General features: G+C 30.9%; 1 protein-coding gene across 1 annotated transcript in view; it reads left to right on the forward strand.

Annotated features, from left to right (window-relative positions):
• The first annotated feature begins 2215 nt into the window (after window positions 1-2215).
• Window positions 2216-21128, forward strand: part of LOC129975749 (receptor-type tyrosine-protein phosphatase kappa-like) — a 242981-nt gene continuing 224068 nt past the window's right edge. The window contains exon 1 of the mRNA XM_056088941.1: window positions 2216-3887. Within this exon, the coding sequence (XP_055944916.1) occupies window positions 3651-3887 (237 nt within the window). The 5' untranslated portion in view covers window positions 2216-3650. The remainder of the gene's footprint in view (window positions 3888-21128) is intronic.

Here is a 21128-nt window from a genome sequence, read left to right on the forward strand (position 1 = left end):
TTTGCATTAAACCCTTATCAGCAGCTTTGTTGTTCATGATTTCCCTCAAATATATTTAAGATCAAATTGTGTATATATTATATTGTGTATTATTATATATACAAATATTGTATACATTATAACCGTTTACATTTAATTTTCTTACATCTGCACTATTGACTGTATGAATGAACATTCCTAATGCAGACAATGATTATGATGATCCTTCCATGAAGGCGGGAAGAGCTATTAAAATATAGTTGTCCATTTCATAATTTCTAGTTTTCACGGCAGTGCATATAACTTCAATTTCTTATTCCTCATTAGCTGCCTATGGCGACCAGGTAGTTTGCCACTAAAATTTATATCATTTAAGGCATTAAAAATTTTGGGTTCAATAGTTTACGTAAGTTGATCGTAATGTCTTCCTTAGCAATTATTTTTAAATTTCAAATTTCGATAAACATAAAAATCGTTCTACTTTAGAAGCCTCATATTTTTCTATGCGTTGTGCTAAGCATTTCCTTAAATTTTTATATTTTTAAACACCCAATGTTTAAAAATGGATACACTTCAAAATTGTTTCGCCATTACTTAATTCTAAAGCTAAACCTTAAATGTAAGTATAATAAAATTTCAAAAATTTTATTAAAAGCATACCTTGCATTGAAAACTTATTCAATATGGGGAAAATAAGCTGAAACCTTATATTTTGATCGTCAACAATGGAAAAAAAAAGCCAAGATGAAGTATTATTAGCAACAACAAAAATGATTTGTATTTCGCTTCAACAGTGAAATGTAGTGTTGTAAAATATGTTGAAAATATTATTGAACAGATCATTTTTTGAATTTTAGGATGATACACCAATTTTTTTGTGTTGCAATATTTTCGAAAGTTATCATAGGAAAACGTCAAATTTCAGTTTAATTTTCAGTTTATTTTAAATTCTAATTTAAATTTTTAAAAAATTGCTCCGATGTGCACATTCCAACTTTTCAAAATATGCATGGATCAAGTTTGGTAGCTTTAAGTCAAATTGCTTGACTTGCAGAGCACCAATATCGCATTCATCTTTATTATTGGTAGAGATTATTGGATCTGATGTCTACAGAGGAATAATATTAGCTACATATGTGGAATATTGTAGATAGTAATCTACGAATATGTTTAATTATTTAATAAGTGTTTTATTTTATCTCTTTAAAATGCATTATGAATGGCTTAGTTAAACTGCGATTAGCACAAGAATCCGGCAGTTCTGACAATTATACAAGGTGAATACAAATGATGGACCCAATTTTAAAAAAATCATATTTTCGAAACTATTGCACATATTACAATAAGTGATGCATGAATTTAAAGAGAAATATACCAAGTTTTTTTTTCAGTTACAAATGTCCGATGTGTGACCCTCTTGTTACACGGCACACGTCCAATCTGTAATCCAGTTCGTTCCAAGCGTTTTGTAACATCACTCTGTCAATGGTTCTGAATCTGCACAAATGCTTTCCTTAAGTTCTGATAGTGTTTTCGGCATTGGTGGCATAAAAAAATGTCTTGTCTCAACGATTTCTTTTTGTGGGGTTATGCCAAAGATAACAGACAAAACAAAATGCTACAAAATGTTTGGAACGAATTGGATTACAGATGGGATACATACTGTGTAACAAGAGGGTCACACATCGGACATTTGTAATTGGAAAAAGAAACTTGGTATATATCTCTTTAAATCCATGTATCACTTATTGTAATATGTGTAGTAGTTTCGAAAATATGATTTTTTAATATCGTGTCCATCATTTGTATTCACTCTATATTTTATTTCCACTAAGCTATAAGGTTACTAAGAAAATAATTTTTTTTATCAAACTAATATGTATAACTTTGAATTATATTAATAATAATATTGGAAAAATGCTGTATTCTCATAAAATTTCGTTTCTCATTTATTGAACAAATACAGCAAACAGTATAAGTTGTAGAATTTTCATTGGATATTGATTATGCTGGTATCCGACTTAGCACTTACTAATTTCTGTTACGAAATTCCATCTGAAGTTCAACGTTGCATAAATTCTAAGTAATCTACCTCAACCACAAGGTCTTGCACTCTTTTAATGTTTACCTTTCATTTTCGCAGAAACCAATCATATTGGCGAGATTTATCCTCTAACCCGCGGCGCCATTCACGCCAATTCCGGCAACCCCACCGCCCTCAACCGCTGGAATCTCCGAAGAGCGGCAACATTCTTCTCATCCTATCTCCTCCTCCACCTCCGTATCGGACTCTCCTCCATCCATAATATCTCGACGGTCCCCCCCTCAAAAATAAAACCGTTTGGCGCCGATCCACCGTTTTTCCACCACTAATCTATTTTTGAGATTTTTCCACCCTCGCAAATCCGGCAAAGACGGTGGAACGATGGAATTCGGCGGACCGATGTGTTGTTGTTCGACCAACGACTGTTGATCCGTAGAAACGTGCATCTTCACCTATTCGGCTGGAGAGGGTGGCTGTCCCCGGATTCCAGGAGATTCGCAGACGATAAATTGACAGATGCAGTCAGAGAGTCGTTTGCACAGGGCAGTGTTGTTGTCTTCCGTGTAACACTTGTTATAAGTGAATTTTTTTTTCTCCAACATTATACGAAACTCGTTCCATTTGCTTTTGGAATTATTATTATTTTTTTGCTCTTTAAGATTGCGCGCGTTAATCGAGTATTATCAAGTGTTGCCAAACTATAAAAGAAAAATATAATACTTTTCTTTATACTGCACTTGTTGGACAAAAGAAAAGAAAGTGAGTAATTTGAAAAAAAGAAGTAAAAAGCTCATTTTTTCATATGATGAAATAAATCGTTTGTCATTTTTCTTATAGATTACTTTTGATACATACGAAAATTTGCTTAACGCAATTTCTTGCAAAGTTGAATAACTAAAATAAACTTTCTTTTTGAGTGTCTTTATTTATTAAGAATGTTTGATATTTAAAAATTGTATATGCAGTAAATTAGAAACAATATCTTTTCATTTGAGTATCGAAGGTAAAGTTTCAAGAATTTCGCAATTACAAATCCTTATTATTTTTTGGAAAAAAGCATCTTGCAATTTAAAAGTGATAACAACAAATCTTAGCAAGCCGAAGAAAAAATTCGAAGGCATTTCATGGGAACATATCGAGAGCTTTGAACAATTCTTTCCTTTCATTTGTGCTTGCAATTTTCTAAATAAAGGGCAAACTTTCTTGTGATCAGTCTATTTTGTCAAAGAAATTAATAAAATTGACAAAGAAAAAAAAAACTGTTTTGAATATTCGCATTTTGAAAAAAATTGATTTGAGCTTTTTAGGAACACTTGTTGATACAAATATCTTTTTTTTTTCATTTGGGACATAATATTACCCCTTGGAGTTTGACTTTTCCGAAGTAAGCTAACTATCAGCATTGCGTGGCATTCAAGCAATTATATTAATAAACAGTTTATCGATTTATAGAATTGATTTTTTATTGATCTGAAATTCTAGTGAAAAGCAGATGACCGTGTCCTGCATGGTCTTTCATACAGTTTAAAATCTTACGGCGAGTAAAATCTCATGGTTCGATTTCTCATTGAGGCTGGTTAACTAAGGTTTCAAAGTGGAGTCTGGTACCGAAGAACCGGGCTCAGCCATGGGTAAAGTGCCTAAAAAGGGCCGGAAGATGTTCCAGAAAAGGAAATCTTCGGGCACAGTGACTTCTTTCAAAAAACTTCAGCTGTCCCTGCTGAATACCGATATTATGAGGAAGGCGTGCACAGGAAGAGCTTCGAATACCCTGCTGCCAAAGAAACCTATTGAACTCTCAAGATTTCCAGAATATATGGAAATGATCCGGAAATATGACGTCATTTTGAGGACTGAATTTCAAGTAAGTACTACACTTTGAATTTTCACTATATCATTTAATCCAGAAGGAATTTAAATTAATTAAAATATGAATTGCAATGAAAAATTACTATCTTTATGAGATGACAATTGCAATCTCATTTGAATGAACATTTTCGTAAGGCTCTAAAGACGCTCCTTTTTATTCATTCAAGTTTCTTAAATTATTTTAGTTTAAGCCCTTGTTCACCCAATTAAAGGTTCTATTTTTTGATTACTCTAACCATTTATTATCTATATTTTTTTCATATTAAAACTAGGTTTAATTGAAAGATTTAAACTTGATTTAGTGGATTTTTTTGCGTGGAATACCGCTTATTTTATAATAAAATGTGAAACTATTTGTTTCATTTTCATGATTTACTGAGTAATCTTCATGAAAAAAAAATGAAATTGCTTTTCTTTGTTTTTAACATAGACTTATTTCAATGAATTCAGTAGATATATCTTTTTAAGCTTTCTATAGGAAAAATTGTATTCTATATACCAATTTATTAAATTGCTATTAAAATATGTTTAAACTGCATTCTATACGGAAATATTTATTGCCAAATTTTTTAACCATTTGCTTAAGCACTTGTTCACCCAATTAAAAGTGCTATTTTTTGATTACTCAAACCCTGTATTAATAAGACTATTTTCTACTTTAAAATTAAATTTAATTGATGGCATTCTAACTTAATTCAATGAATTTTTTTGCATGGGTACCGTGTATTTTACAAAAAAAAAAAAAATGTTTCGTTTTTATGATTTATTGAATTATTCTTCACGAAAAAAAAAAGATTTTTGTTTTGTTTTTGACAAGCTTAGACTTATGAATTCAGAGGATATAATTGATATAGATTAAGCTTTCTATAGGAAAAATTGTAATCTATATACCAGTACTTTAAACTGATATTAAATTATGTTTAAACCGTATTCTGTAAAGAAACAATTATTGTTAAATGCCAGACATTAATCAAAATTATTTATTATTATTTTTCAAAATTTATTATAAATTCTGATGCATCGTCTCGATCTTACCTGAAATCTCATACATGAGTACAAGTAATTAAAGAATATTTTGTATTTTAAGAGAAGCGAGAATTTTAAGTATATTTTTTATTTTTATTCAATTTGTATAAAAGAAATCTCATACAATTTATGAAAGGAGCTTCTATTTAAAATCCTAAATTCTTATTTCTATAGGATCTTTGTGAACTTTATTTTAATAATTAGATTTTTAGTAAATGAATATCGCTCGAGTTATTCATAATCACAAAAATGAAACAATGTTTTTATATGAAAATAAAATAAAACTGAACTTCAATCACGTGAATACTCCTAATTTTCTGAAATATACTTTGTATTCTTTTATTGGTTGAAATAACAACAAAAAAAATGACAAATAGGTTGAGCTGTCTTAATAGAAGGTTAAATATATTTGTACATCAAGGTGAATTATTGCACTGATATTTTTTCAATTCGTTAAAGAAGTACTTTCTTTTTTCAATGTGCTTTTTTTCGAACATTCTAAAAACACTGTGAATAATAAAAATTAATTCAGTTTGTATTCTGACAGAATATTGATATTTGTTAAAATATACATAAATGTATGCACTAAACTTTTTCTTAAATTTTTAAATCTTTATAATGTGTTACATCAAATATTTAAAGTTATAAATTTCAATGCAAATATTTTATTATAAGAAGTATTTAACAATTTTATTCTGTTTTTTTTTCTTAAATCAGAATTTATAATAAAGCCCACATTTTGAGATGAATTTTTGTGAGAAAAGTAGAATTGACAATAGTATTTGCGAGATGGTTAAAAAACAATACGAAATACAAAAATTTAAAAAGTAAATAACGATTAAAGAAGAATTTAAATCATTTTCATTTTCTAAAATTTTTGAACAATGCATAAAGAAAATAATTGTACTTGAGATAATTCTTGCTAATATATAAGGTGGTAATAAAGTATTCCCTTGATTACAAAGAATTATTACAAAAGTACTATTAAATATAATATTATAAAATTTTTATTATGGAATAGCTATGTATATTTATTGCAGCAGATAGCGCAATTAATGCAGAAATAGGGATTTGATATTCGATTATTATCAAAATGGCATCAGCGAAGAAAATAGTTAATGTGTCCTTTGATTCAAATCGTCTTTTAATGTTTAGAGTTAATTTTGAGGTTATATAAAGGTTAGGATGTTTGCAGTGCCATTGAAAATATTGATGCACTCAAAGGGTCACAGGTTCTTTGTCTTGAATGGTAGCTAAAATGCCGGATAATATTCGGCAAGAATTGGAATAACGCCTTGGCATTCTTTCTTCGAGAAACCAAGGGTGCTCACATTGAAATTTACTGACATGAGAGGTTTATCAAAACTTTTATTAACTCTTTTCGGAACAATCATTTACCATATCATAACAGTTTTTTTACAATAATTTTTTTATAATCAGGAAAAGACTTTGAGATCACCTTGCATGATTTCTGTAATGTCAATTAACTTCTATTTTAGAAATTCTAGCTCTAATAAAAAATTATAATTATGTAATCTAGTTGGGTATTCGGGTTATTTCCTCCATACTTATTTATTATTATGAAAAATCAAGTCAATATTACCGAAATTATTAGAAGAAGGGGCGAAACAATTTATTTTAATTAACAGTTTTAATTTACTTCAAAGATAAACGAAATGTGAAGATGTGGGAGAAATGTAGCGATTGTGGGGCAACTAACCATTTTATGAATTTCATATTCTCTTTTACACGTCGTACTTAATGTAAAATTAATATAATACCTATATTTTTATAGCAGATTACTTGAAATAAAATAATTAATTTTGTTAGTATCAGCTTTGAAATTTTTGGCAACATGTGTACGAAATCTAAATTTTTTTTAAAAAAAAATTCGCCCAAAAATTTTTGATTAATTTTAACAGGCTCAAAAGAGTTATTTTAGGAATTATGTCTATATGTTTTTGAGCATGATGACGCAAAATCGGAAAAAGCTGGACACATTTTTTTTAAAACCAAAATTGTAACTCTTTATCAAACATTATTCATAGGAAGTTTAATCAGTTAAATGGGTTCGATGTGTATTCACAAAAAATCTAAATCCCATTTTGGTATGATCGATGTGTAATTTTTTATTTCATAAAAATGAAAGTTTATTCACTTTATTAAGTTTTTTTTGCAAATTTACTATGCAATCATTTGCGTTTCGATCGATGTGTATATCAGTTATTATTTTCATTTAAGAAGGACGACTTGAGATATTTTTAAAAAATCAATTCCTCAGTTAACTGATTTATAATACAGGGTGTTCATTAATTATTGTCGGGGTTTCCGTACCTCATAACTTTCGAATAAAAAATATTACGCAAAAACCGATTACGTATTCGTAAATTACAACTCAAAGAATTTTATTAATGATATTAAAGTGTAAAGCTTGCACAATTTGCATTTTGTAGGCATTCAGCTGAAGGCGATTATGTATTCGTAAATTACAACTCAAAGAATTATGAATACGTAAATTACAACTCAAAGAATTATGAATGCGTAAATTACAACTAAAAGAATTATGTATTCGTAAATTACAACTCAAAGAATTATGTATTCGTACAACTGAAAGAATCGCCTTAAGCTGAATACCTACAAAGTGCAAATTGTGCAAGCTTTACACTTTAATATCATTAATAAAATTCTTTGAGTTGTAATTTACGAATACGTAATCGGTTTTTGCGTAATATTTTTTATTCGAAAGTTATGAAGGTACGGAAACCCCGACAATAATTAATGAACACCCTGTATATTTGTTCTTGAGCATGTGAAGCCAAAAAATACACATCAAACTAAATGGGTGGAATTTTATTTATAGTTCTTTTAGATAGTAAATGCTTATTATAAATATAAAATCTATGAATGGTTTGAATGACAGTCAGTAGGGTTATTCGCAACATATGAAATAGATAACTCAAACCAGCGATTGTAATTTCCCGAAACTTTCACGCATACTCTCTAATAAATAAACTCGTGAATTTTTAACCAAACGGTAATGCCGAAAAATACTTATGAAAGAGTCTATAAGTATGCCATCTATGGAGAATCGTCGTTGGAATGCGATTAATATGCAAATTCCAGAATGACAAATGTGTATTTTGGAAAGATTTTTTTACAATAGATTGAAAACAAAATTAGGCACAAAACTAGAATAGTAGTCACAAAATCACATTTCAAGTTTCGTATATTTAAGTTATTGCGTTTATAAGATATCGGGTGGGCAGACTGGTCAACTTCTTGACGGATATGCTTCTAAATCTGACCCATACAAATGGGCAACAAAATAATGAAAATGAAATAAGAGAAAAGCTTCATTAATATGGGGTTGGACCATCTTTTAGCTTAATTACAAATTGTATGCGACGTGGAATGGATATGTAGAACGCATGAACAACATTTAATGGAACGTAAAGCCATTCTTCCTGGACAGCAGTCTCTAATTCCAAAAGCGTAAATGCTGGAGAAAATCGAGCATGGAATTTTGATTACAAATATTCCCACAAAAGTCCAATAAAATTCAAGTCAGGAGACTGAGGGACCAAGCAAGGTGTCCTAATTCCTCCTCATGCTTTTCAAACAATTTTTGAACGATTTTAGCAGCATGGGTAGGAACGTTGTTGTTTTAATAAAGTCCGGGAAATAAAGTATTGAGAAAAGAACGCACCTAAACCCCCTGAATATCGACATAATGAAACAGCTGTTACCTTCCCATGCAGAATAACAAGTGGCCCAAGACCACGCCACGATATCTCACCCTATACCATAACAGTCGGCAAGAGGCAGTCAGAAGAAAATGCTTCTGTGGGCGTTTTCTATACATAAACGCGTCCAGAGGTCTGAAATAGGTGAAGGTTGATTCATCAGACCAGATGACTTGTTGCCACTGTTGTGGAGTCCAGTTTCTATGTGTTTTCACTGGCGTCGCTGAAAAAGCATGATGTCATGTTACCACTGATTTACGAATTGCAATTCTTCCATAAATATTCGAAGCATGCAGTTCCTTTCGGACCATTTTTGCTAGGGTTTCGGAGATGACTATTTATCTCAAACGTTATCTGTTTGCTTAAGATTGCTTGCACTTTTGGGGCCGTCATGTGAGTCAACACTCTTTTATCCCTTTCAGTAAGCTTTTCTTTCTGTCCACTGTTGTGCATCGCAAATGCCCTATTACCGCACTTCGTGTACGCTGTCATAAGGACTGACACTGGACTCCTTGAACGCTCCAGATAATTGTCTGTTTCCGTCACCGAATTACCAGCTCACAGCATTCCAACAATATTCTCTTTTCGTATTTGAGAAAATAAAAATGCATTGAGCTAGTATGTGCCCTTTACCGAATTTGTAAATTTCCATCAAGCTTTGAACCAAATCCTTTCGCAGCGGGTTTTCTGTCTGCTTCCAGATTACAAATGAACACAGCAAAGAAATTGATATATAAAATCCAGAAAGCAGTTTTGTTTTTAAAGAATAGATTTAAACCAAATATTAAATCAAATTTGTCAAAAAAAAATCGTGCATCTGTCGGTCTATACATTATCATGTTTATAGATACAATAATTCAAAAAGTTACAATTTAGATCCGCACCAAACGTTGAACCAAATCTCTCAGCATATCGTCTTTACGTCGGTCTGCGCATCCACATATATCTAAACATGATAACTGCAAAAGAAGCGATTTAGTTCCATATCAAACTTTGAACCAAATCTGCCAAATCCGTACCAAACTTTGAATCAGCAAATCGTCCTTCTGTGGGGCTGTGCATTCATGTATATGTAGAAACGATAACTCAAAAAATAGCAATCTAAATCCGTATCAACGTTGGAATCAAATCTGCCAACATATCGTCCTTCTGTCTGTTTGTTCCTTCGCATATTGTTATTGTTTCTGATGGCACTTGTCATAGACAAGCACACTGAGTTTAAAAGGCAGTGACTTTAAGCAAAGGGTGCGTTTCTTTTTTTTTAGTAGCGTCATCTAGAGACAAGAGTACGACTTAGCTACGCATACGACACAGCCCTTTTTACGGGGCAGACTTCAAGAATCCATTTCATTCACAGATCGTAATTTAGACCTGAATCACAGAACAATAACCCCTGATCCAGTACCCTCAGCGGTATTACTCTCGACATGGATGACTTTATGACCACGACAGATTTATACATGCTCCAGCCACCCACACACACGGAGAGTCTTCGGCCTGCGGGGTTCGAATTCGCAACCCAAGGGAAGCGAATTCAAAGCTCTACCAACCAGGCTATCCCACATATTTTTAGATACGGCAGTTAAAAAAAAGACATTATAAAAAAAGCGTACAAAATGAATAACTGGTTTACTTCACTGTATAACGAAGTACAAAACACTCATGTACGGGCTCATGGGAGAACATTCCTATTGGTGAGAACATTCCCATTGGTTTCACCTAGTAAGGTTTCTTGAGAACAGCTAGATTTCATAATGTGTGTTTTTTAGTTGGTTCCAAATAATATATATGTGCCCAAATAAATTAAATATGTAATTTGGATTAAATCCGAGAAATATTTTTTATTGGCATAAATTATTCTGAAAATTCCGGTCATTTAAAAATTTTTTTAGGTTTTAGACTTTATTTTTCGATAATTCAGTATTTTTAGAAAGATTAATGGTACTTTTTTTATTGCCTTTTATGTAGGATTTAAGATCGGAAACATCAAGCAAAAAAGAATAAAAATAATTATATTGGTAAATAACTACAATAAATATTACCGGATAAATTGTCTATTATTGAAAAATTATTTTACTTAAGATGCACTTTATTTCTTAAATGTATGCAATTTCATAGACCTTAATTCAGAATTATAGCAAGCGCTCACTTGCTCAATAAAATATAGTTTTTATTAATATGAAAAACATCACAATGGAAAGCAAACAAATTTTGATGTATTTCAGTTTTTCTTCATGTTTAAGAAGTATCAAACAGAACGTATTGTAACTGACTAATATATTGGCCTTGAAATTTCAAAGAATTTTCATGTTTTATATCTTCCGTCAATCCCCGGTGATTGACGAGGCTTGGACAAAAAGTATGATGCCAATTACCGATGACTGACATGATCCCAAATGAAAATGTAGTAATACAATGTAGTAATAAAATGTAGAAAATGTAGTAATGGATGATGTGGCCTGAATCATCGTCTTCTACAATCAGACACCGGTGACTGAAGTGGTCCGAATGAAAAACGTAATGTCAATTACTAGTGATTGACATATTGCTTAGAATATTATTGTGTGCATGCCTTAAAAGTGGAAGTTTTTTTTTTCTCTTATCAAAGAATTCGACGAGTAAAGCTCATTCTATAATCACTAAATTAATAGTTTAATGAAAAAAATGCATCATGCATTCGTTATATAAACAGAAAGATTCCAAATACTTTCAATTTTATGTAAATCACTAGTATCTCAATGATATTTTTCACATATCAACAAAAAGATGACTTTTCTTTTTACTTTCTCATTTACATAGTATAGATAAAGTATGGTAATTTTCAAAAAATTCTAACTCGAGATTTTGACGAATCTCCAAGTTTTAAACCTTCCTAAGTTCGAAAAGCAAATTTTTGAAAAATGTCTGTCTATCTGTGACAAAAAGTACTCAAAAACGCTGTGAACCAAGTGGCGGTTGAAATTTGGTATACGGTCATTGTACCTAATTTGTACATTTCTGTCAAATTTAGTGCAAACTCTGTTCAGAAGAAATCTGTCCGTTCGAATATAAATTGGCGCGATAACTTCAAAATTAAAAGAATTAGAAAGATAATATTCGGTACACAGAATTAACATCTATATTATAGAGGCTTATCTGTCTGTCGATCTGTACTTTCAGAAACATGTAAACGCGATAATTCAAAAACACAGTGACGTATTTATATCAAATTTAGTAAGGGAATTTGTGACTACAAGTGCAGTTTTGAATCACATTTTTATTTCAATCGGCTGAGACAAACGGGTTTAAAACCCAAATTCGATTTTTGGGTACTATTAAGGTGTATTTACGCACTTGAAACTTTGAAAATAGTTCAAAATATCGAATACTTTTTTATTGCTTGATAATGTTGTCTGATTCTTTAGCTTTCAAACGATACCAAGATGTTGCCAATGTTCGAAATATTTCTCGAGTTATAATTATTTTTCTTGAGGTGCTTTCATTAAAATCTCTAGTTACGGTGTTTTTAGAACTCATTTTATGAAGAATGATATTTTTCCACTCTGTTGCTTCATTCAAACAATCATAACTCAACAAAAAATGAACCAAATACAGTTATTTATATATCAAAATAATCTGTATGATATAGCGGATGTTTTGTGCATCAAAGTTATATTTATAGAAATATTTTTTATAGCTATTTAAAAGTTAAAATTACAGAAAAAATCTCGCTTTTTTCTATTCATTGTTGATGAAAAAATTGTTTAAAAAACTATATATTTTTATAGCTTGGTTGAGGCAGACAACATGAAGACTAATATTAGGCATCATTTCCAACTAGAATTATGTGTCTGTACAAATTAGAATTTAAGATATCATGTTTCAAAAAATAGGCTAATTAGCTCATTAAATATTATTTAATTAATTACTAATTAATGTAATATGGTTTTTTTCTCACTGAAATGAGTTTAAACATATATTAATGACCTACTGTGAAAAAACTGGATTTTTAAAGTTAAAATTAAAAAAAAAATGTCAAGTGTGTACGTACACCTTAATGCATGCCAGGGATTGATTGCCAAATAAATCGCCAAGAATAAGACGATAGAATCAATAAAAAATGCTAAATTCATGTCAAAGGCTAATATTTCGTAACAATTGTAAGGCATTGCCATGTAAAGTGCTCTCTGGCATGACAAATTTATTAGAGAGAATGCGAGAAAGTTTTGGGGACACCATTTCCTGTCATTTCTTTCTGAAATCGTAGTCTTATAATCAGAAGGATATTTGTACAAAAACTGATTTTTATCCAGCTTGTACTTGTAGCTTTTAGTACAGGATATATATAGGCGACTTCTGTATAATTTGTATTCAACAAAGCTTAACACGAAACGCGTGACATTGTGTCAGGAAGAAGGGGAAGTATTCATATTGGTTATAATATGAACATTTTGATTCGATTTTGTATTGAACCAACAGTTTTTCTAAAAATTGCATATAAATGGATGAATTTAAAATAAAGTTGCGCCTATAAACATTTAAATTTCAAAATAAAATATTGAAAAAAGTATTCACAGTTTTGGCAACGGCTGCGAAACTTGCTCTGCCAAAAAGTAGTTAGAAGAGTCTTTTCCACTTTCCTTTTGCACAGAGTTTTCTTTTAAAATAGCTTATCAGGGGATTTCCAGTGAATGCCGCTAAAATTGCCTTCTTTTCAAAGCGAGATTGAGCACTGATTGAGGAAGGTATTCAGCTATTTCAGCACTAAGCACTCTAATTTCTTCCGAATTTTTTTCTACGAAGTTGTTATTGCTGTTATGGGTGCGGGTAGCTTTTAATGCTGTTGAACAATCAGTGCGTCAGTTCTTTTAGAAGACCCTATATTATAGAAAGTATTTTTTAAATAAAATTTAGATTTCAAAGAAAAACAAGATATACTCTTTAAAAACCATTTTATTAATACTATGGTTCTAAATCTGCAAACATCAATCAAGGGAGCAACTTTAATTAGTTTTAATTCTTCTTCTTTTTTGATGAAATTAGGAGTTTCCCAAAGTATTATGTTATTTACATATATATTATTTACATATATTTGAGATTAAGGTTTCTAAGGCATATAGCAAACAGCAGGAGTGGTCTTTTCAAAACCTTCACGCGTACTCTGTAATAAATAATTCATACCAGAGAACGTCTTGTGTAGCATTGGCGTACAATAGTTACGAAATATTAGCTTTTGGTGCGAATTTAGCAATTTTACTGAATCTATCAAGTTATACTTGCCGATGATTTCGCAGTTAATCTCTGGCATGCTTTAATAATATACAAAAATCCGAATTTGTGTTTTAGAAACGTTTTTCTCAACCGATTGAAATAGACATTTGCCACTAAACTGCACTTGTAGTCACAAATTCTCATACCAAATTTGATATATTTAAGTAACTGCTTTTATGAATGATTGCGTTTACTTATTTCTGAAAGTTAGACCGACAGACAGTCAACTTGTTGGATTTGGCTCAAAATTTGACAGGTGTTTATACTGTAGATATTAAATCTATGCACCGAATTTTAACTATATAGCTCTCTTCATTTTGTAGTCATCGAGTTGACTTACATTCGGGCAGCCGGACAGACGAAAAGCAGATTTTACTCAAAATGTGTCTGAAATCTACAAATTTGGTAGAAAGACCGTGAGCCAAATTTTATCCGTTTAGCTGAAAGCGTTTTGTGTTATCTTTGTCACAGGCAGACAGACAGACGGACATTTTCTAAAAATGTGTTTTTCGAAATCAGGGCGGTCTAGAACGTGGAGATTCGTCAAAACTTCGAGTTTGAATTTTTTGACGATTTCTGTATACTTTCTTTACACTATGTATACAGAAAGTAAAAAGGATATAATGTAGGCATCCTAGATCAAATCTGAGTCAGTAGAATTTTAAGTAGATTCTTATAAAATAATACGGGCATCAGGAAGAGTGTTCTCCTTTCGGCTCTTTCATATACTTCTTCAATAAAGCGTGCTTTATATGTATATTAGCAAAATTAATTTAATGTATGTTTTGGATCCCTCATCTTTGACTGACTCAATTGAAAATTCTACATATATCTGCAGTTTTGGAATCAAGCCCCCCCCCCCCCAAAAAAAAATAGATCAAAATTTTGATCAATTTCATTAATCAAACTTTTACGTTTTCCCTTTATTGCATCCCCTTATAGTCCTCTATAAGCGTTCTTGCATATTCTTGCACAAAATTGGCATACAAGCGTTATGAAATATTAACCTTTGGCGTCAATTTAGCATTTTTACTGAATCTGTACTATCTCTGGCGAGTTTTTTGGTGATTAATCCATGGCGAAAATCAAACTTTTGTTGTTTCTTTTGGCACTTGCCATGGACATGCCCGCTGTTACGAAGACAGCGATTTAAGCCGGTGGGGGCGCGTCTCTTGTTTTTTTTAGGGCCAAGAGTACGAATTCGTTGCTCACGCATCACTCATTCGCTTGCACAACCCCTTTTTACAGGGGGGGGGGCACATTCACACACCTCACAGATGAAGAACAACCATGCCCAAACCGGGACTCGAACCTAGAACGTCCAGATCACGGGGAAGACACCCTAGTTGTACGCCAGGACGCCGGCTCAAACTTTTGTTTTAGGCGCATTTCCCCCAACCGATTGAAATAAAAATTTGACAGAAAACTACACTTTTATACTTTTTTTTAATCCCATATCAAATTTAATACATTTCAGTCATTGCGTTTTCGAGTTATTCCGTTTATATGTTTTTGAAAGTTCAGACCAAGCTCAAAAGTTGACAGATTCTACTCTCTAGATGATGTGTATCAAATTTAATACGTTTTGTTCTTTTTATTTGGTAGTTATAGTATTAAACTTACAGTCGAACAGCCAGACAGACGGATTTTATTCAAAATATGATAGAAATCTATAAATACTGGGTAAAGATCGTATACCAAATTTCATGCTGACAACTCAAAGCTTTTTAGAGTTATCTTTGTCACAGACAGATGGACATTTTCTAAAAATGTATTTTTCGAACTTAGGAAAGAGTTCGGTATGATTATGAGATAATATATTATAATTATCAGATAAACAAACAAAAAAATCTGAAAATAATGAATCTTAAAAGCAATGAAAAACATAATTTAAATGTAGCTTGCAATCATTCTTAAAAACAATAAAAAATACTTGTTAAGAATTAAAAAATCTGAATACATTGAATCTTAAAACATAAAAAAATATATTAAAAATTAAAAAAATTAGTAGGATTTTATATCGAAAGCACCAAAGAGCATATTAAAAATATTCTTCAGAGGAGTGTTTTATTTTATATTAGAAAAATGTTTAGTTTATTGTAATTCCAACGTTTTTTTATTTCTTTTCTATGATTTCTGATTCTATTCTACTCGTTTCAAAATGGAAGAGATCATTACAAATTGGAAATCATTCGTTTAAAATTGTCTTGGAAAAACATGAAAGCTGGAATCTGTAGAATGAGACGAAATGGATTCTAATTCATACAAAACACCTTTCAATTAGTTGACATCTGAATGCAAACTTTAAAATATGGAGATAGTTTTCTATATCTTTTTGAATACTCTTTCTTTCCTTTATCTGGCATAAATGTCTCAAAAGACCATTCTTTCGAAAGTCTGCTGTGTTGCATATTTTTGTTAAATGAATGACAAGGATTGTTCAACTTGTTAAAAATTCCTTTCGAATGACTGTATAGCATTCCATTCTTACTATTCAGCTGATAAATTTGTCCTTGTAAATCGATCAATACTTCTTTGTTTTTTTTTAAGGTACATTTCTTTCGGAAATTCTTTGTTGTTATTAAATGCAATGAAACTAGTGTTTTTTGTTGTGCGTAAAAATATGATATATCTATACATTTGAAATAAGCACATTGCGTGCTGTAATCTCTGCTGTGTGGCAAACTTCTAATGAAAAATATTTTGACAATCCTTTCCTTATTGGTTATGACATTTTTTTAATATCCGACAGTTTTATAACAAAAGCTTGTTTCTGTATTGTGCACTTACAATAATAATAATTAGTATATATAATCATTCACTGCTGTCTGTAACGCTAATTCCTGTCCTTTTCGTCTGCATCTTTATCAATTGCGAAATCCCAACCCCTGATTTTATATCTACTAACATAGATAGAATTTTCTTATGTATAATTTGGCTGACTTACCGATGTGCGAATAAAACTAAGCATGAATAAAAATTAGCTATAGGATCGTAAACTTCCCATTTTAATTGATTTTTTTTACGCTGAATTGTAGCAAAGGTTAATGAGTTGAAATCTGCAATTCTCCTTATTTTTTATTTATGTTGATTCTTAATATTCTCACTTCAAATGCAGGTTTTCAGCACTATTTCTATTTTATATTTGACTTTAAATTTTTGTCTATCAAATGATTAATTTCATTGCTTCAAATCGATTTCAGTAATTAGTTTTGATTTAAGTGTTCGTGAACAATATGGACAGAGAAGATCCCATTACATTACATTCTATTGTTACTTCATATCTATATTTAAAGTGTATTACATATAACATATAAGTGTATTACATATACATTTTTAACCACTCTCCCTATATACATGAGCTATTATACTATAACTTTCGTTAGTTATTCTGTGGCAATCATAGCCGAGATATTGTTAAGAGGATAATAGCCTATCTATATGGGCCCATCTTCTAATTAATAATAGTAATATAATAATAATAATACACAACATTAAATACTCAATGTCAGTTCATGAAAATATAAGATTCAATAAGGAGAGAAAAAAAAAGGGTTGTGTAATCATATTGCCGCATTAAAAAGAGGCAGTCGACTCTCCATGGTCATAGCACTGGTCTCTTAATCAAGAGATCGTAAGTTCGAATCCCGCTAGAGACAATGCGATCCCCAGTCTGTGTAAATATTTAATTCCTTGATTTTGTGTTTTCGTGTCTATATGATTATAAAGGCAGGATGTCCCTACTTTAAGAGATTTGGCTCAAAATTTGATAAAAATCTATACATTAGATGCTTAAACTGTGAACCGAATGTCATGTAACTCGTTTTTGAATTATAGCGCTTAAATGCATATAAAGGTACAGACCAGTCAATCCCTTGATGGAATTGGTTTCATATTCAATGTAGATCTACATCATAGATATTAAATGTGTGAACTAAATCTTATCTATCTAACTTTTTACGTTTTGTGATTATTGTGCTCACTTGTATTCAATAGACAGACACTTTCTCTGGTAGATTCCGTTCAAACTTTTATAGAAATCTACAAATTTGGCATAAAGATCAAATATAAAATTCCATCTATCTAGCTCAAAGACAGGCATAACTCCAAAAATATGTTTTTCGGATTCAGGAAGATCTGAAACGTGGAGATTCGTCAAAATCTCGAGTTTGAATTTTTTGACAGTTAATATTGCTGCATTGAAAAAGAGACAGTCGAATCTCCATGGCCGAATGTTCCTAGCACTGGTCTCATAATCAAGAGACCATAAGTTCGAATCCCGCTAGAGGCAATGCGATTCATAGTAGGTGTAAATATTTAATCCCTCAATTTTATGTTTTCCTTTATTTCATGTTTCAGAAGATTCTGGACATTTCTTTAGTTTACCAGACAAGTGTTCTGGTCTTTTCTTACTGTCTCCAGAAAAGTATTCTGGAACTTTCCCTGCTAGTATAAAAGCAGAAGATCTGTCAGTCATTGTGTTTTGAGTTCAGAATTAAGTTAATAAATTGGTTTAGCTCTACTTCTTGTGTGAGTCATTGAGTTCCACACTAAAGTACCTGCGTGACAATATTTTATGTTCATTATATAATGATGTTTATAGTAATATTTTTGTAAAAAGTTCGTGTTGCATGCAGAGACAATCTCAAAGGTATTAATCTCAAAGGTATTCATGATACGTCAACTAAAAAAAAATTAATCACTAACCGACCTTATCTTAATATGCTGATCTGAACCGGGAATTCACTCGTTCACTAACTCACTGGCTCAAGAAATGAAGATTTGGTTACAGTTAAGAATCATCTCCATCATTAACGAGAATAATTCGACAAACATAAGTATCACTGTCGCAAATGAATACACAGACAATGAGAGCTTTGCAAATTAGGTTCCTTTACGATGGATAACAGGATTATCTTAACGTTTTTGTTTACTCAGATTCCGAACAGTTAAAGCGAATTTCTGGAAAGGTTTCCTCTTTGCTATCTGCTATGAAATTGCTCTTAAATTTATCTAAGATTCATGATTTAAGAAAATTAGATTTTTTAAATAGATTGCTCATTTATTTTCTGAAGAAGATTTCATTTATTTTCTGTATGAGAGTCTTGAAGTTTTGTAAAATTATATTCTTTATGCTAATACTTTACTTTAATATTTTCAAAAGTTAATTATCAGTTAGGTGATTAATTTAATTCAATTTTGATTCCAGTCATGTGATGCCACCTGGATTTAGAAAAAAAATTTAATTTTAATATTCCATATTAATAATTTATAACTCAGACGCAAAAAGTAAAAAAATAGTTCATTTATAAACATTTTTGATTCTTAGTTCGCTTGGAAATTTTTTTTTATTGAATTTTCATACACACTTCTATTGCATCTTATTCTAAGTGGATAAAGTATTTTTCGATTCTTAAAATAATTTTGTAATTTTTATAGAGTCATATGATTTAAATAATAGAAACTTGAGTCAGTTACACGGCGTTTTGAAAGAATAAAGTGACTAATTTATTTTAAAAATGTGGGGCTAAAACAGACGACATTGACATACGCATGCTCTTAAAACATGAACGAATAATTGAATTAAATAGCATGAATTAGAGAACTGTTTCGAAGCAATTTATCTCACGTGATACACATAAATTGTCATTTGTATATTTGAATCAAAAATTTTTTATTTGTTGCGCGAAAAATTCTTTTGTTGTATGAAATGGTTCTACAATAAATTGCAAGGACTATTTGTGGAGCGTCTAGACTGCTGCAAATGTTTGCTGACAAATATTTCTGGGACATGCAATTTGAGTGCCGTTTCTAACCAATAACGCTACGCATAACACAAGGGACTGTTGATAAGATACTTGCTTTATAAAATTAATTTCAATTGTAAATGCTTTATAACAATCAATTATAGTTATGACTGATTATCGCTTTAATTTTTATTATAAAAATGTTTGATGGTTTTTTTTTCATTTGATACAAATGGGAAAAGTGGCGTGATTTCAGATAAGTCCTAGAACGTTCCAATCCTTATGAAATTGTGGGAAAAAGTTTGATATTTATAAGAAAGAACCAATATGCTTATGATAATAATGAAATTCATTAGGTAATTTTCATTCCTAGTACTTGTATATGTTATTACAAATGCTTAAAATGTTATGAATTTTTATAGCACAAAACATAACTTGACATTCATATTTGAAATAAAAAAAAATTTTGACATGAATTTTTGATGAGTTTTACAATATGTGTGTCAATATCATAATCATATCAATTGAATACATCCTGTATAGGCAACACAGAGTCCAAAAGTCTGTTGATACTGTTTTTTCAAGAATTATTTGTTGAATAAATTATTTTTGATATGTTGAGGAATTAAAATTTTTCATATTTAGAGAAAAAAAAAACCCAGAATACTTATGGCAATAATGAAGTTCATTATGTAGTTTGATTGAACGTGTTATTAAAAATGGTTAAATTGTAATGAGTTTTAAGCTCAAAACGTAACCTAACACTGGCAATTCAAATAAAACAAATTTGGACAAGAATTTTTTATGACAATATTATTGACGTTATCATAATCATACAAGTTGAATACATCTTGTACACGCGACGCAGAGCCCAAAAATCTTTTAATATAACTTTTTCAAAAATTCAAGAATTATTTGCTGAATAAATTACTCTTGATATATAAAGGAATAAAAGGATTTCAAAGTGGAATTGGTAGATGACATCAAACTGGTCGCCACATTTCTTATATCAGAAGATTAATGGATCAACTGTTAAGGTGTGTTTACACTCGGCCAGTTATAAAACAGCCAGTAAGATAACGCATGCGCAGAAAGGGATCGATTTATACTTGCCACAATTTTATACGATAGATTCAGGCATTTCCATGCTTGGCTATAAATTGCCGTTTTAGCTTCCTTGTTCTTTTTCACTACGTATCGTATTAAAAAGATAGATAATTACACAAGGAAACATGGTAAAATAAAATAAATAGCTCAACATAACTAAATTTGGAAAACTAAAGAGGAAAAGGGCAAATAAAATGAAAACACACACACACACACACATAATCTCGAATCAGAAAGAACAAAGAAGAAAAAATGTCGGAATTAATCTATGATAAGTGATTAATTTTTTCAACCGACCCCCCCCCCCGCCCTCCAAATTCTACAAACGCATGCGCCGTAAGGAAGAAAAAATAGAATACAGCG

Source organism: Argiope bruennichi, chromosome 7 (genome assembly GCF_947563725.1).
Source record: "Argiope bruennichi chromosome 7, qqArgBrue1.1, whole genome shotgun sequence".
Lineage (NCBI taxonomy): Eukaryota > Metazoa > Arthropoda > Arachnida > Araneae > Araneidae > Argiope > Argiope bruennichi.